Below are 17,150 nucleotides of genomic sequence, written 5' to 3' on the forward strand. Positions count from 1 at the left end.
ACAAAGTGCTATCAAACGGGTCGATTTGAAAATGTGGAAAAGGAGAGAGTATATATTATCACCAACTGTCTCACCCTTGTACAGTTCTATATTCTATCTACTCAATTACTCAAGATCAACCCACTCGTCCAACACATCCCGCTCTCCCTCCTGGAAGTCAAACAACTTGTAGTAGCAGGCGTGCCCCGGCATCGAAAAGTGTTTGTACGGGTCCGATGCCTCCAGCTTCGCCCCACAGCGATAGCAAAAATGCTGTCCGCATTTCCAGCACGTCATCTATAAATCATCAATCCATCACCTAGTTCTGAACCTCGGTTAGCAAACACCTACGTGATTGCAGCCTAGGCTCTTCTCTACATGTATTTCGCACCCCGGACATGCCATCGTTGACGCTTCGAGCCAGCGCTTGTTCGCCTGATCTTCCTCGTATCGCTTCACCAGACGTAATATATTTTTCCTTCCGTACTTCCTCTCCAGAAAAATGCGTTTCGCGGAATCTTCGTCTGCTTTGAGATACTGGAGAACCACATTTTCCGAGTGGGCAATCGGGCATTCTGTTATTGTCCCGTGCCTATAACCCCTCCTCAGCACCGCGCCACTCCAGGCGAGAATCAAATTCTGACTCATTTGCTTACCATGTCCTCCGGCAGAACGCACAGAATGAAAAGCTACAGCTCGGACACTGGCGGAACCGCTCCCACCCGGTTCCATCCTCCACATCGGGTGGCTTGGGAACAGGTGTTTGGCAATGTTCCATCGGACAATGAACGATAGTCGGATCTGGTAAATTTGTGAAGCGTAGTGGCCAGGAAACCATGCCGTCAAGTACAACTTGCCTCGTTCAATGTCCCTCTTTTCCCGGAGCCACCGCCAGCGCTCTACTTCCTTTTCTGGAACTACCCGCGCAACTTCCTCTTCTTTGGCTCCCCGGCCCACCTTGACGCAGTCCAGATCGGCACAGCCCACTCGATCGATGTCACCCTCCTCAATACAAAGCTTCCAAAAATCCTCCAAACATGATCGGCAGAAGATGTGGTCACAGGATAAGCGAAAGCATCGAGATCCCTTCACGGATGTTAAACATATCGAACACGGGTACCAGTTGTTTGCAAATGCAGCCGACTTCGATAATGTTTCGTGCGCTTGCAGTAAAGGTGCAAGGATCGGGGGCGCTGGGTGATAAATACTGCTGGCGGTTAATATATCTGAGACCTGTTACCGAAAGGATCACACGAACTGAATTGTGGATTTATCTTCATTAAGCATATCTAGGTCTGATAAGAACCTACCACTGCGGACGTATTCAATCCAGTCATATAGGACGGTCTGCCCAGGCTGCCACTGGCATTTCAATTTGTATTGGAGCTGAGAAAGCCCGGGCAGCCAATGATGAGTAGCACGAAGGGAAAATATTTCCGGGGGGCTAGAAATTGGGTAATTTGGCGGAAAGTAGATTTGCAGTTGTAACGGTGGTAAAGTCGACAACAACAAAGACTCGGCATCGTCTCTCTCCGAGGGTGAATCAACCTGAACCGACCGAGGGCCATCAAACTCGATTGGTATTTCCAGTCTGAGTGTATTTCCACTCATCTCACTAGACACACATTCTGGATAGATCGACTGAATGATGACTTGGTAATGACACACACCCATGCTTCGGGAGCACTCACCTCAACCACCTCATATTCCTCTTGCTGCATGCTGCGGCATGTTTCAAGGTCAACGACGTCACTGTCAGACATAGTGTTGAGGAGACATTTGCCGGGGATGATGACTTGAAGTAAGTCAGTCTGAAACCAGCTACGGTCAACAACACCTATCCTAGGGTTAGGGCTAGGTCGTCCTCGCCATTCAAAATAGTTTTCATATCAATTTCGATGTATAATGGCCTTGGAATACTCTTCTCGGGAATTTATCCAGACCCTCAAAACAGCTCTAGACCCTGGAGCACCTGACAAAATCGAAATCGCCCGCCGTGCCTGGGATGATAGCGGTTTCTATCTGCCAAACAAGGCCGAAGTAATTGTTGAATGGATTTTGTCAACCTTGCTCAAAAATAAATCTCAGGATTCGTACGTCGCCTTGGGGTTGCAAAAACATTACTCAAGCCTTGGCTAGATTAACCACGCCAGTATTTAAACAAGAGTACTGGAAATTGCTGTCGGATGTCCTCTCGGACAAGAAGTCCGTCAATGCTCGTCCCTTCAAAACATGGCTTACCCCACTGCTTCATCGGATACCCCTCCAAGCAATTATGGCCTCCTTCCTCGCGAACTACAGAAGACACGATGTCGGCGACGTACTTGCAGATACCGTTTCAACTTGTATCAATATATTATGGCCTATATCCGTGCAAAAAATGTCCTTGGAAAGTCTTGCCGATCTTTTTGGCTTGCTACTGGGAAACACCGACGATCACCACTCGACTTCTGGTGTTCTTACTATTGCATTCCTTATCACTTCGTCCTACCGTACTTCTCTGGGAAATGCTGTCAATAAGAAAAAAGTGATTTTCTACTTTATCTTATTATGAATGCGTACACTCACACGTATAACTTAGTTTTATCAGCTTTTTCTTCAATCTTTCCTTACAGACTGGATACGCGTTCTCTCCCTGTATACCACTCCTCGTGCCGACCTGTCACCACAAGAATTTCGCCTCTACCAAAACATTTACGAATCCGGCGCAGACACATTCTTCAACCTTGAAATTCTCCGTCAGTTGAGTGATAGTCGCCCAACGGATCAGTCGAACGCTCTTTTCTCGCACTTGAACAAATCACGCTCGTCTTCAGGAAACTTCGCCGTTTTGTCTGCAATTCCACCACTGTTTTCGTCGTATGTACAAGCCGTCAAACGCTACCGGGGTGCCGTGTTCAGCCAGCATTCAAATACAGCAAATGTCACCACGTTGATCGACGAAACACACGCAGCCTGTATGCGGTTTTTCGCTAACTGTGAAGCAGTTATTGTTGGTGACAATGCAAGTGGCGGGAAGGTGCAAGAAGTGGGAGTTTGGCGTGCGAGGCTAAAACTGTTAGAGACAACATTAGATGAGAGCTTATTCAATGCGCAGCAGGAAGGAGCTACTGCAATGCTAAATACGGTGATCGAGGACGCCATCGGCATCATTTCTTGTTCATGGAATGGTATATCTTTTGCTTTAGACGCTCTAAAAACTCGTTCTAATCTTATATCAGGTGAACATGAGGATGTCATCTCCTTGGCTATCAAATGCCTACATAAAATCGGTCAAATTGATTGTGATCTTCTGCTCCCCTCCCTTTCGCGCATACTTCCATCCCTTCTTCCTGTTAGGTTTTTTTTTCGAAAATTATGGCAATATGCTGACAGACACTCCAATCCAGGTACCTACAGCAGACTCATCAGTCTCAGATTTCCTTGACCTCATCCTCAATTATCACATTAAGACTCGAAGTATCAATGTCCATATCAACAATCTCCTCATATGTCTCTCGCCAGCGTCTTTTCCTATCGGATCGACTGATATACGTGTAGTATATGAGTTGTGTTTCTCGGGCCACGTTTTCAGCAATCGCAATTTGGACAGGCTAGGAAATGCGATTCAGACATTCTTGACTCCTGGGCAGACAGTCAAGTCCATTGAGGATGTGCTGAATGCTCTTGGGGGTAGTCTACAGGGCTTCTTTGGCGCCGTGGAAGGCGGGGCCAGTCGGGAGGATGGCCTGAAGAAAAAGAGAAGAGGAGAGGAAAATGCCCTCAGCGTCGACTCGAGTGGCAATGTGGAACCCCATGACGCTGAATCTCTAGGAGTGTCCTTCTCGCTTCGAGCCTATCTCGCTCTCGTCATCTTTTCCAACTTGCCCCTGCCAGCTCTTAACGAGAGTTCTGGTGAAAAGGTCCAAGACATCATTTCCCAATTCCAAGTATCCACGGTTGAGGGCTCTGTCGAGAAACTATTCAAGCTTGAATCGTTGTTGCCTGGAGGTGGAAAGAAAAAAAGACGAAGGGATTTTCTAACTTCGCATGAAGGGTGGGCCACACAGATAGTGGCCGCTTCAATCTCAAGAATTCATTATGCGTTGAGTACTGCCAAGTCTTTGAATGTCAGCAAGCGAGGCTGCCCGAGCAAGATTACCGAACGGTTGAGAGATATCGTGACAAAAGAAGGCGGGAAAGGGAGTTTAATCGCGGAGTTGGAGCTGGAAATAGTACGTTTTTCCTGAAAAATTTTACATGCCGTTTGCTGACGTTCTTTTTATTCAAGTATCGAATGCTATTACAAGACGCTGAGCAAGACATTGAAGGAGTCAAGATTCAGAAAATCATCGACAACATCTTGTCATACCTCAACGGTGGTTTCAAACCCTCAGATTCTACCTCCTGGTCCGGTTTGCCGTGCGATTTGAAGTCCCAGCAATCTGGTGCACTTGCTGTGCTTCATTTAATATTAGAGCGCTGGCTTCCTCTGATAGAGTAAGTCTTGTGCCGATACTTGACATTTGCTGACCTCAAACAGCCGATTTGCGTCTCCCTCTCAGATAACCAATATCATTCAATTGTTGCTAGGCGTTGAGTTTAAGGCGATATCAACTACCCCCAGCTCAAGGCTACGGCCCAAGCATCTCCTCCTTCGCCTTCTTCACAATGCAGAATTCTGGGAATTGCAGAATTTCAGATGTGAGTCTCGTGTACCCCGCATTTCAACACTCAGTCCTAATGCTACTACTGGGCGCAGCCGCTTTTCTATCTTACCTTGTTGAAATCACCGGGTCTGATTCACGAGAGCCTGGAAGAGAGTCAGCGGCGTATCGATTGTTGCTTTACGTCCCTGCAGAATACTTGACCAAGGCAGCTCGAACACATATGATCAAAAGGGCGTATTTGACTGATCTCCAACTGGTCAGAAGCTTAAGTAAGGGCAAAAATAGCGATCATGCATCGGTGCTCGAAGATTTGGTGACGCTGAGGGTTTTCCTGAAGCGGGTCATTGGCCTTGTTGGCTTCGAACGTAATTCAGTTAGTGGTTCCATAATCTGCTTTCTTGAATACCACCAACATAGCTTTCAACATACAGGATATTGATTTGGGTGACTTCGTTGCCCACCTAATATCATTTAACCTCACCACGGACGGTTCGGAGCATAAAACTTTCATAGAGTCTACATTGGACCTGATCGAACTGTATTTCGGGTAGGGTCCTCTTTTATCTTCTTGCATTACTAAGTGTTTTTAAATGACCGCGGTCTAGCGAGCTCTTGAAGGACCCGAAGGCTCACTCAGACGCATTATTGAAAGTCATCGGATCGTTTGGTCAATACCCTGCATTTGTCCGTGAAGGTGACGGTCATTCCGAATTTAGGTCGAGGGCTATCGCTACTCTTTTGCACGTGATAACAACACTCAAAGACGGTTCGAGGTGTGGCATCCCATACTTGGCTCGAATAATTCCGCTGAATGATTCTACAGTCTATCAGCTGAATGCATATTTTCGCTTCGCACCTTCCTTGACAATTTGGGTAGAACGACGTTGGGCCAGCTACGAAATATATCAAGACCTCAATTAGCAGGTTATTCGGAAGTCTTATCGGGGTGGTGTTGTGTTCTCAAGTTGCGAAAGTGGTTGAACGAGACTCGATCAGGTAAGTTTATTATTCATGCATCTTTCAAATGGCTGACATTGTGTTCACAGAAAACGATCGAGATATTGGTAGACACCTAGTATCTCTAACGCTCCAAGAACCTGATATTAACCACAAGCTGGACGATATCAGGGTCTCTATTTTTTCGACTTTGCAAGGGGAGCTCAATTTGCTTTTGCAGCCAATGGACAGACAGAAGCAGTTGGAACTCATCTTGGTGGCGTATGTTGCCTTCAAGAGTACATCTACTGACTCGGGTGAGTCATTCTCTAACGGAAATAATCATTGGCTCATATGACTGTAATCAGCTTGTGTTCAACTGGATGAGCATATCTCTTCAATAGCAAGAGGGTTGCCTCCCGATGATTATTCCTACACTCTGGACTTTCTCTTGGAATCCTTGACGCCATGTTCTACTTCAACAGAGAGGTTGGAAACCATCTTGCATCTGTCTATCTTACTCCTGCGAGACCATCCGCAACGTGAGCAACCAATTTTCAATTTTGAGTTAGCAATGATCTTCGATCCCGCTTCTAGACACACTGAAACACGTTCAGTCCTTTGCCACTCAAACTTTGAATGCTTTCGCAGGCTCGCAGATTTTTACCAACGGCACGATATCTTTGCGTCTTCTCACATTGGAATTCATATTACAACATTGTTCTGAGAGGGTATGATTTCTACGATCACGTCTAAGTCGCCCATTCTGATACAGCTATAGCCCGCAGCTCTGCAACAGTTTGACATGGGAAGTATATGGACAGTGCTTTTCCACTTTCTTGAGCCGTCTGGGGACCACGATGAAGCTACGACGCCGGAAATCTTCCATAAAATCGTTGGAAGTGCCGGAGCTCTTGTTCGTCTACGGAGGGACCTCCTGACTTCGGTCCTTCCCCACCTTGGTCTTGTTCTTCGCAGGCTGCTTTCGGTGATGCGTAGCTGCCGACCACAACTCGGAATCAAACAAACGGCTATAGTGGTGCGAACGCAACCTCGCTGGATTAGCGCGAATGTACCGCTAGGATCAAGGGAGAGTCGTATGCTTTCTCGGCTACTGGAAATGCTGAACGTGAAGACTATCGTTCGGAATCATACAGCCAGCGAGACGCAAAAATCTGAGTCGCTGAGTAAACCATTTTCGAAGCATGCGGCATATGTACTGGCTGCGTATATTGAAGCACTCAGTGAACCACTATGCGTGCTTAGTATGGAGGTTCGTCGAGAGCTTGAACCGGGACTTTTTGCTCTTTGTGGGCTCATGGGAGAGCATGCACGGGATGCTTTGGTTGTGAGCTTGGATGCAAGTGGCAAGGCCACCTTGAAGCTAATCTGGAAAGAATATGAAAAGCAGCGTTATGTCGGCAAAGGTTAAATTAGATGATGTCATAGATATATTTATCTTTGTTTTATGCGTTCTCATTAGATCAAATCGCTTTGCTTTCTACCATGCTGTCTATCCGAGGCCAGGCAAGAGCACTATTGAAACAGTCAAGAACTTCAAGGTCATGGAGACGCGTCAATCTAGGGAAATGGAGAGCTTTAGCAACAGTTTCGCCTTCCATTCTGCACCAACGCGAGCCACCGCCTCCACCGCCTTTATCTGTGCTTGACGGCCGCCTCTTGTCTATGCTTGATACTTCGCGCAACCATGCATCATTAGCGAGCATTGTACACCAGTACAAGATGCAAAGTGGAGATATTCTGAACATTTCGTTGCCCTACGAATCGAGGCCGCCTGAGCAGCGCCGCCCTAGGCTTACACAAGCCCATTCTGGACTAGTATTTGTCGCTCACTGCGTTAAGGACGGCTCTGAAAACAAGATTTCTCTGTCTACTGGATTTGCTTTGGAAGCACCCTCCCCCGTAAAGGATGAAACACTGATTTTGACCTGTACGCACACCCTAGAGGAGGTAGGTTTTGTCGAGTGATTTGCCCTTACTGCACGGCGTTAATGCGCATGTTAGGTGCGGCGATCCCCACTATACCTGCCTGGTTCACCTGCCTTTATAGGATCTCCTGGGACTTCTACGGGATCGTTTTGTATCACATACGATGACAGAAACGGAGAGGACGGTGGAATGGCAATACATCCGATTTCAGGCGTAATTTCGGCCCTTCCTCGATCCGATTTGCTTTTACTATCTTGTAAAGTCGACACATCGAAATGTGAGTTGGAGACTTTGCCTGTGTCGCCATATCCCGTACCAGCAAATACTCCTGTCAAGGCTCACTTCGTAGCGTTGACGGAGCCGAAAACCGAAGGGTGGTATCCTTGGATTGGAGATACTTGGAGTAAATGGATCACTGGAACGGTTTCGGGCTACCGCGATTATGCTGGAAGGGAGGCTGAGGTGCGCTTGCCCAATCACTCCAGGCGTGTTTGACATGGGACGCAGCCGGGTACTTATGATTCCCTCTCGCACATGTTCTTTACGCCACCACCGACACCTGGGTCGAGTGGGGGTCCTATTATTGAGGAGGCGAGCGGTGCTGTTGTTGGGGTGATACTTGGCTCAAGGATGGATAACAGGATCGAGGGGGTAAAGGGTTGGGGAGTCCCGTCGGAATCTATCTACGAGGTATTTTTGGAGAATAGTGGGTTAATCTCTAAGGGACGATTAATATTGTTTTTTTAGATGTTTACGCTTCCTGGACTTGAAGGAAAGACTTGAAGCCATTGGCGTGGGCATAGGGAAGTCGGTCGACATTTATCGGGTTTATTCGTGGAAGCTGCGGATGGCTATTTATGGGATATGTTGAGGAGTAGGACTACGATTTAGGCAGGAGAAATAATTCTTTGTCGGTGGAAGTGACTCGGGGGAAATGCCTCAGGCGCAAGAGTGGCGTGGGCGGTGTTCAGGGTCCTGAGCTATTTTGTCCACCAATCGCAGAATTGCGTTCCGCTCAATTGCCTCGGTTACTTGCCGTTTTCGGAAACCTAGGGTTTTCTGGTATATAAGAGCCTGCCCAACCTTGTACACAAATATTTTTTCCTCCTCCTTACCTTTACTTTTCGCCTGCCTTTCCTCCCCCCCTTCCCTCACTGACCGGAAGTAATGGGCATCAATATTGAACTTGGGCTCAGTCAGATTGAGTTCTCAAGTCTACATTTATCGCTGATACCGGCCAAGCTGCAGTAGGATGCACGTCTTCCGTTGTTGAGTCCCTCGACATCCTCGAGGCAATGGAACAAGTCTCTCCCCCCCTCTGGTCGACGTACTATGGCGCTCGATCCCATCATCAAACAGACTACACGCTGCAATCTAAGAGGTTGTCCATCGACTAAGGGTTGTCCATCGAGGTACTATTTTCTTCCACAGATCCACTATCTCTCTAGATTCCTTTACAAGATCTTTGGTCATGGTTTATTGGTATGCTGCCCGTACTCCCTTTCCACCGTCACGAGTACCCCTCCCTCTATTTAGGGAAGAAGATCAAGCTCTCATGCCTACTTGGTCTCGTGCCACCTCGTTCGCTCATCCCTGTTCATCCGTACTCCCTCTCACACTGGTATACACTCACGTGAGCTGTTCCCGAGCCATTCCCCGAGCCATTCCCCGAGTCAACGCCAAGCACAAGTCAGGACCATATGGTCGTCGTCGCTGTTCGCCGAGGTATCATAGAGGACTGTCCGAGGATCACATTGGAATTGTAATGGTTCCCGAGTCAACTGTTGGTCATGTGGGTGGCTCGGGAACTCTGAGGTTGACTCGGGAACGCATCGAGATTCGAACGAACGTGCACAAAATGAAAAAAAAACAAAATATCCCAGGAAACAGCCCGTTTAGTGATATGTCAATTTCAAGTGATTTGATTGGGTCTCGATGCAAGTCTAGGAGTTTCTATCTAATTGGACATGTATACTGCACTTGATGTACTGTAATTTTGCTGAAATAAAAGAGTTGTGCTTCGCATTTGTTGAGCGAGTCCTTTGGTCATGTGTCGGGAGATGCCGGGTGACCAAGCCAGTCAGATTTTGGCGGAGGACTCTGACACTGTTTTCGCCTGCGCTGATATGATATATGATCCAGCAACGGCCCACTTCCTAAAGCCATGGCTTGTCCGCACCCTCGAGCCTGTGTCTGTCTTTCCCCTTCCTCCCTGTCGTTTCTACTCACCAGGCCTCTAGATGCGACGCTGAACCAGGCGCACTAGCGGACTATATCCTAGCCCTTCTCAAGCACAATGTATCCGAACCAGAAATGCGGAAAGAGCTGTTGATTCAGCTCGACGAATTTTTAGAAAAAGGTACGTCCCTAGCGACCTAGAAAATACCTAGCTGGTCCGTTGACTGCGCGCGTGTCAGAATGCCCTCCCTTTGTCGACACGCTGTTTACTGTACTTCGAACAAAATCCTATTTACCTTACACCTCCGAACCTGCTCCACCCCGCGCTGTTGACAGTGGCATCCCTATCCCGCTCGACTTAATCACACCGTCGCCTTCAGATTCCAACATGGAAAGAGGGAGAAAGAGGAGTTTGGAGGCAGATGACCGAGACGGCCGGCCGCCAGCCAAGGGAGCTCGCGTCAGTTCGGAAGAGGAGTTCTCGAGGTACGGGAATGGAAGTGGGCGGTCCAGCGGTCAGTGGGAAGGCAGGGGAGGAGATGGGCGGAGAGGCGACTATGTTAATGGAAGAATGGACGCATATCATGTACCTATGATGGGGGGAATGGGACAGATGAACGGTGTAAGACGGCCTCACTCGTATTACCCGCCTGAACAGAAACGAGGCATATGTCGGGATTATTACAGTGAGTCTTAGCTTGTCGTTTCCGTGGCGCCTCCATTCATGGTTCAACAGACAACGGGTACTGCGCTCGCGGTGTCATGTGCAAATACAGTCACGGCGATGATGCTATGGTACCTGGTCAATTATATATGCCACCTGGCTTACCGTTCATGTTTCCTGGCGCAATGCCATTTGGACCAGGCGTTGGGTACGATCCGAATGACTCGCAAATGGACATGCGACCAAGAAATCAGCGCACACCTATGCTTCCTCGGCTGCAGCAGGAGGAAGGAGGTATGGTCCACGCATCGGGTGAACTACCAGTCATCCAGGACTTGACTCCATCTATACCCAAAGATTCTACAGATGGGCCATCTCAAATACAAGACACGCAGCGAATGCAAGAGACTGAAGGAAGTGCGGAAGCACCCTCACAATCTCAAATGGACGTCTCTCAACCTCTTCCCGCGCCTTATATTTCGACGCAGTCGCATGCAGACATGGGAGCGGGGGTTTCTCATCGGGGAGGATACAGAGGTCGGGGTCGGGGGCGAGGAACTTTCGGTGGGGAGGTGCACAGTTTCCGTCCGGAAAGGAGAGGCGACAAAACACTGGTGGTTGAAAAAATTCCGGAGGATAAATTATCCTTGGCGAATGTTAACGATTGGTTCAAGCGTTTCGGCAGCGTTACCAACGTTGCTATTGACAGAATGGGCGGTAAAGCGCTCGTCAGTTTTTCGACACATGAAGAGGCTTATGCGGCCTGGAAATCTGAAGATGCTGTATTTAATAACCGGTTCGTTAAGGTGTTTTGGCATAGACCGATGCAGGGACAAGGACAAATCGGGGCGAGGATATTGGCAGCTTCAGCTCCTGTTGTGGCGGGTATAGCAGCGAAGACGGATATAACCACCGCTGGTGCGACATCCTCGACAGCGAGTGTACCTCCACGGAAGTCCTCTTCGACGCCTGGTAGTTCGGCGGCATCTGCGTTAGCCGCCAAGCAACAACTTTTGGAGCAACAAATAGCTGAACAAAAGTCTCTCATGGCCTCGCTAGAAACTGCTACACCAGAGGAGAAAAAAGATATAATGACTAGATTACGGAAATTAGGGGAAGAGATGAAGACATCGATATCTACCCCCACTACTCCACAAATAGCCGCACCGTTGAACGATCAGCAACAAAAGGAACGGGACAAATTAGATAAGGAGCTCGAACTTCATAGTACATCAACACCAGAATCTACCCCAGCAGAGAAACCGAAACAGGAGTCTACGGAGGAGCTGAAGGCCAAGTTGGAGAAGTTGAAGGCAGAGGTACGCCGCTGTGATTATAGCTCAAAAAAGATTTATCTGACCATGGTTTTTTAGGCTGCAAGTCTGGGCCTAAGTACGGAAGGTTCATCGTACGCTGGTGCGCCATCATATCGAGGTGGTTATCGTGGCCGTGCGAGAGGCGGACGCGGTTTCTTCCGTGGAGCACCAACGCGTGGTGCTGCCCCGAGATTCAACATGACGCTCGACAATAGGCCTAAGAAGTTGTTGTTGAAGGGTGCCAAAGATGAGCATCTGCAAGCTGTAAGGGATTGGTACGAAGTAAGTGGTCATTGAAAATCGTCGGTATTCATGAGCCTGAGGTTTGTCGTAAAGACTACCGGCCAGTTGGACTCTGTGGATGTGCAGGAAGGTGAAGGTGTTGTTGTAGCATTCAAGACACGTACAGCTGCTGAACAGGTTAGTCTTATATTCTTTCTTTTGCAGTCCACAACATAAACATGCTCTTTAGGGTTTCGCAAAAGGTTCAAATATTCCAATAGCCGGGCAAGTACAGATAAACTGGTTTACCGGAAAAACTACACCCGCAGTTTCAACACCAAACTCGACAAAGTTACCTGAAGTAACTTCGACAGGAGAAAACGCTTCAACTGGGGGAGTTTACGAAAAGGGACGAGCACCTACGCCTGATGCGGAAGAGGAAATGGTGGCCAGGGGATGGGGAGGTGATGATGACGGAGATGGTATGGGACTATTGTGATTCACCTCTCCTTCCTTCCTTCCCTTTCCCCTTGAGATGATGATTAATTGTATTTCGTCACATTACCCTTTCTTTCTTTTCTATTTGCTGTCCACTATACTTATCTTAGCTTTACACGATTTTGGCATCGGTGGTACTTTAAAGATGTGGCGTTGTAAGCCCCCACCCCCCATACACACACTCATTTTAATCCTCTTCTGCGAAATGTTCAAGCAGGATCGATGATTGGTGGCTCATGAATATATTGAGCACTCCCTCATTGACGTATCACTAGTAAGGTCGCTTTCCTCTGGCAAGGATGTAGTGAGCCAAAACAATTTGATTACAGCAATGGCGGCTACTTTTCGACCATTATCGGCGGCGACTTATCTCCCCCTTCATGAATAGACTTTACCCTAGAATCATTAATATAACGCCACTCTGAGTCTACCGGTCTAATTCAATTCCGACTTTGTCGTACTTGCGAAAGGTTGATTTTATGAACCACCACCACGTCATCCAGATTTACTTCAGTGAAGCTGACGAAGAGTTAGCTGGTTTTTTGAACTTTAATTTAGGGCTTATAAAGCGTATAAGTAAATGCACAGTAATAGTTTGATGCTCTTCGTAATCGCCGCCAGAAGAAAAAATTCAAGTGCTGTTTGAAATGCGGAGATGCTAGCCTGCTAGCCTTAGATAAATAGAATATATAAGTCGATGAATATATATACAAGAAAAAGATGAACTTGACTTCCATGTCAACTTTTCTACATACTCTCGATATCTTTAATAAGTTTCTCAGCTTCAGGTGAACGGGGTTTAATAGAACATTCGAATGGCTTAGGACGACTAATAATAATAAAAAGAAGTTTCTGATGAGAATTGTCAAAGTGGCTGATAGGGACTGGATCGGACTTACATGACTAGAGTGGGACTAAATTCACCGCTCGGAGGTCCACTACTGGCAGGTCCAATTTCGAAAAGGCAAAGAACCGTAGCGGCCACTATGAAGATCATATCTTCGGCAAACCATCGTCCCGGACAAACTCTATCACATCACAAGCAATCATTTAAACCATTTAACTTTCTTCCTTTTTGTTTTTTGGAATCAGTGACTCACCTACGCCCATAACCAAAAGCAAAAATACGAGGGTCGAGGAATTCGGCTGTTTCTAAACCCGTATCCATAAAGCGCTCGGGAATAAACTTCTCTGGTTCGGGGTAATTCATAGGATCGTGCAATATGGCCCTTTTAAGGAAAAGAACACAAAAACAAACTTCTCTCAAACTTCGCTTTGAAAACACAGATAGATAAGCGATCTTTACCAGGTATTTGCGATGACTGTTGAGCCGGCCGGGATATGATAGCCCAGGTATTCGTCATCTTTGATTGCGAGGTGGGGAAGTGCTGAAAGTTGGAAGTAATCAAGTCAGATGTTCGTCTTTTCACAACATGCTAAAATTGTCTTTTCTTATATACCTGTGGGTGCAGGACAATATAAGCGGAGGGTTTCTAGACAGAGCGCTCGGATGTAGGGTAATGAATGTCGATCAGAAAATGTCGGTAGGCGATTAGGACCAACGACTCTATCAAGCTCCGCACTGGCCTTTCGTTGTACCTCGGGGTGTAGGGCCATTGCCAGGATAAAGCTGGAGAGATTACTGTTGCTCTGATTGTAATTCGTGAATGGCGACTTATGCGACACCAATCAGAAGACGCTCACTGTATCCGCACCGGCTGAGGAGACAAAGAGTAAACGACGGTATGAGTAACGCCACACAATGCAACTACATACCCGCGTAGATGGTGGCCGTCAGCCACCTGTAAGAAAAGTCTTCCTCGGGCGTCCGACTAGGCTTGGCTTCCAAGATATCTGCGGTGAGTGATGGCTTAGCCATGCCATCTATCTGAATGCAAACAGCATGAGTGCTTAAAGTACGATAGACAGGAATAATAAAAGTACCCATTCTTTCTTAACGGAATCATATGGAATGTCCCTCGCCCTGTCGGCAGTATCGCGATATAGTTTTGCTTTCTGCTTGAAGCCTGTAAAAGGGAACCATTCCGGGATGTATCTCACTACGTGTCAGATAAGTGTTAATTAGCGATTGAGCGTCTCAAACCTTAGTGGACTCAAACTTACGGAAAGGAAGGACATCGACTAGGAATGCTCCAGGCCTCACCATCTCGGCAAAATCCTCGCCACATTTCTCCGCCAGATGGACAAAAGGGTCATCATGGCTGAGTACTTCGTGTCCATGAGTAGCATGAAACACTACAGCCGCCACATAACTTTTTTTTAGCACGAAACGCTTGTGAGATCCACATATTCTCTTGAAATATTTCTTGTAAAAAAAACGAAATTTGACGTACACAGCTATATGATGTAGAAAGTTCCTCGGGTCCCGTAGTAAGTCAGCAGCAAATTTTCGAACTCGTTGCTCTTCGTATTCATGATACCGGGAGAGTTTGCGAGACGAGAAGGCTTCATAGATCATTTTCCTGCGTTCCTTGTGTAGACTATCATACTGCGCCAAAGTCACAGCATTCTCATATCCAACTCTAATGAAAGGTTAATACTGTTGGAATATTAATGTGAGAGGACCTGCTTCTCACATTTCACCTGCCATTATGAGGCGGGGACGATTCGCATAACTGACGCTTCTCTTTTCCAATAGATCGAGGGTTGCTTGAGAGGTATTGAGAATGATGACCGGCTTTCCAAACAGTGATATATAAGTGATAGGACCTAAAGAACTTTTGTCAGGAGTTGCGCATACATTGTTGAAGGTCATGACCCGCGACGAACCATACTGTTTTCCCCACCGGGCAAAAGTCAAATGACTGTGTTCCAGAGGAATTTGATGGATATTGCCGATAAGAGGGAGAGGCTGAGGTCCAGGGGGTAAACATACATGCTTATACCTCCAAAGTTTATAAGTCAGATATAGAAGAAAGACGACAAGCGCCGGCGTCAGCGTCGAGGTGAAGAAGCAAGACATTGTTAGCTGTGGAGGACACTTTAGAACAACGATTTATCTGCCTTTTAAGCAACACCTACCGAGATCTCGTCCTCCTTTTGGGCTAGTATCCATTTGGAGATTCGACGATATTCTCAGCCGCGGAAACCCTATTCATCAGAGGTGTCATACATATATAAGTGGAGGGAAGGATGGACGTTTTCGCCAAGGGTGCCTGAGGGCCTAATAAGCAAGTTTTTTTAAATATAGACCAGAAGAGACGCTGGAACGTGATAAATACCGAAAATATGGTCCTCCCATAGAACGTTCGAAGCAGGAGAAGCACATTGCCCGCCGGAATCCCTCATATATTTTATTTTATCTTCCCTTCGTATCCACGTTTCTAGGAGGATGACAATTTTACCTGTCATTCGTCTTAGAAACGGGAGCACCAATTTCCGTCTTTTCGATGGAAATTATTGAGTTTTATCTAGTAATTTGCCTGCTGATAAAGTGGAATGAAACTTCGCCGGATTATTTCGAGAGAGGGGTTGGAAGAGGGATGGTGGTCCTAAGCGTCAGATCGTAGAAAAAAAAAAGAAGTGCATCAGTAGTGCTTGGAGATGCATAATTCTGTTGCGGACGCAACTGACAAGAGCATTTAACACGGCGAAAGAAGCGCGTTTCTTTCAAGTGTGGTTCCATACGCCCCCGCTCTTCTTGGCATGAGAAGGAGAAAATCTACAGAAGAGATGGAGTGGTACCATAGTAGTTGTTTCGAATTTACCTGAGATAGATAATGAGTACTAGAAACAGCGGGTTTTGACCGGAGATAAAAAGATACCGCATAGTAACCTTGATTGTTCCAAAGACTCTTTGATCGAGCATATGTCACGAGCCCATACGAAAACCGTCAACCTAATGACAACCAGCGAATTAACACTGCCATGCTAAACACCGAGACAAAAAGACGCTAAGGCCATCTACGCCCTTGTATCAGGATGTGGTGACCTCTGTCAGAGTTTCCCTTCCCCGTCGCCGGGAACAGCTCTCTGACACGTATTTCGAGTTCGCGTACAACGAGTTATGAGTCGTATTTCCAGATTACACTTTTGAGTTTGTTTCCCATTCGGTCTCTGGATGAAAGGACTGCCAATCGTTTGCTGGGAATTCTTTGGAAATCAGGTGCATAGTAACCTCGATTGTTCGAAAGACTGTTTGATTGAGCATATGTCACGAGCCCCTAGAAAACCGTCAATCCTAACTTAGTGGCAACCGGCGAATTACCACTGCCATCGCTCAACCTCAAAGAAAAAAAAAGACTCTAGGACATATGATCCCCTGGATTCAGGAGACTCCGAGGTTGTGTCAACCCGTCACTCGTGTGTGTATATGCGTGTTTATGTCTTTTTTGTTTGGGAAAGACGAATTCATCGCCTAGACTAAGATCTCTTCCCCCGTCCTTGGCAGCTATCGGACAGGTAATCCGAACTCGTTTGCAATGAGTTGGCACATTCTGACTCTGCATACCGGCGTGTGAATTGTGCTGCCGAAGTTCAAGTTTGGAATTGAGTATAAGTATATCTTGAAGCTTTCCCGTGTCGGAGAGTTGAGTGCTCCTACAAAACTTCTGGACGAGGAAAAGAAAAAAGAAATCAGCAAGACGGCTGCTATTTTGTTTCCTTACATGAGTAGTATTCACTGAGTAGCTGATCATCAGGAACTGTAGTTCAGAATCAACTTCTTTGTATTTAAACTTATTTCATCTCGACTTGAGTATTTTGTTTTTACAGCCTCTCAGCGCTCACTACTGCAAG

General features: G+C 46.9%; 4 protein-coding genes across 4 annotated transcripts; 2 read left to right on the forward strand and 2 right to left on the reverse strand.

The window, feature by feature from the left end:
* Positions 1-24: 24 nt before the first annotated feature.
* Positions 25-1,759, reverse strand: AGABI2DRAFT_190043 (hypothetical protein). Its single transcript, XM_006454743.1, has 6 exons — positions 1,671-1,759; positions 1,238-1,620; positions 837-1,186; positions 636-780; positions 331-571; positions 25-276 (listed from the first exon to the last, which is right to left on the reverse strand). Exons 1-6 carry the CDS (start codon positions 1,740-1,742, stop codon positions 106-108), a joined length of 1,362 nt encoding a protein of 453 aa, XP_006454806.1. The 5' UTR covers positions 1,743-1,759; the 3' UTR covers positions 25-105.
* A 125-nt stretch (positions 1,760-1,884) lies between these two features.
* On the forward strand, positions 1,885-8,297 carry AGABI2DRAFT_114543 (hypothetical protein; the record flags this gene model as incomplete). Its single annotated transcript, XM_006454744.1, has 19 exons — positions 1,885-2,072; positions 2,119-2,506; positions 2,561-3,149; positions 3,201-3,313; positions 3,369-4,193; positions 4,250-4,458; positions 4,502-4,662; positions 4,721-4,993; positions 5,046-5,175; positions 5,234-5,401; positions 5,452-5,624; positions 5,675-5,881; positions 5,933-6,106; positions 6,162-6,295; positions 6,346-6,991; positions 7,048-7,535; positions 7,590-7,976; positions 8,022-8,204; positions 8,262-8,297. The coding sequence occupies 19 exons, from the start codon at positions 1,885-1,887 to the stop codon at positions 8,295-8,297; spliced, it is 5,472 nt and encodes a 1,823-aa protein (XP_006454807.1).
* A 1,343-nt stretch (positions 8,298-9,640) lies between these two features.
* AGABI2DRAFT_198413 (hypothetical protein) lies at positions 9,641-12,564 on the forward strand (the record flags this gene model as incomplete). Its single annotated transcript, XM_006454745.1, has 7 exons — positions 9,641-9,705; positions 9,755-9,873; positions 9,932-10,378; positions 10,429-11,675; positions 11,730-11,954; positions 12,009-12,092; positions 12,145-12,564. The coding sequence occupies 7 exons, from the start codon at positions 9,641-9,643 to the stop codon at positions 12,391-12,393; spliced, it is 2,436 nt and encodes an 811-aa protein (XP_006454808.1). The 3' UTR covers positions 12,394-12,564.
* Positions 12,565-13,057: 493 nt separating this feature from the next.
* On the reverse strand, positions 13,058-15,384 carry AGABI2DRAFT_215356 (hypothetical protein). Its single transcript, XM_006454746.1, has 12 exons — positions 15,183-15,384; positions 14,990-15,122; positions 14,747-14,935; positions 14,517-14,665; positions 14,337-14,452; positions 14,169-14,280; positions 14,097-14,110; positions 13,853-14,042; positions 13,699-13,780; positions 13,493-13,621; positions 13,292-13,420; positions 13,058-13,221 (listed from the first exon to the last, which is right to left on the reverse strand). Exons 1-12 carry the CDS (start codon positions 15,373-15,375, stop codon positions 13,140-13,142), a joined length of 1,518 nt encoding a protein of 505 aa, XP_006454809.1. The 5' UTR covers positions 15,376-15,384; the 3' UTR covers positions 13,058-13,139.
* Positions 15,385-17,150: the final 1,766 nt, after the last annotated feature.

The sequence above is a fragment of the Agaricus bisporus genome (assembly GCF_000300575.1).
Source record: "Agaricus bisporus var. bisporus H97 unplaced genomic scaffold AGABI2scaffold_1, whole genome shotgun sequence".
Taxonomy (NCBI): domain Eukaryota; kingdom Fungi; phylum Basidiomycota; class Agaricomycetes; order Agaricales; family Agaricaceae; genus Agaricus; species Agaricus bisporus.

Excerpts from the sequence above, each read along its gene's own strand:
- AGABI2DRAFT_190043 (XM_006454743.1), bottom strand. The coding sequence starts at position 1,742 with ATGTCTGACAGTGACGTCGTTGACCTTGAAACATGCCGCAGCATGCAG. Across the intron at positions 1,621-1,670 it reads AGGAATATGAGGTGGTTGAG|TCGATCTATCCAGAATGTGT; the intron begins GTGAGTGCTCCC and ends GTCATCATTCAG. Across the intron at positions 277-330 it reads AGAGCCTAGGCTGCAATCAC|ATGACGTGCTGGAAATGCGG; the intron begins GTAGGTGTTTGC and ends GATGATTTATAG.
- AGABI2DRAFT_215356 (XM_006454746.1), bottom strand. The coding sequence starts at position 15,375 with ATGTCTTGCTTCTTCACCTCGACGCTGACGCCGGCGCTTGTCGTCTTT. Across the intron at positions 14,936-14,989 it reads CTCATAATGGCAGGTGAAAT|AGTTGGATATGAGAATGCTG; the intron begins GTGAGAAGCAGG and ends ACCTTTCATTAG. Across the intron at positions 13,421-13,492 it reads GCTTTTGGTTATGGGCGTAG|AGTTTGTCCGGGACGATGGT; the intron begins GTGAGTCACTGA and ends GTGATGTGATAG.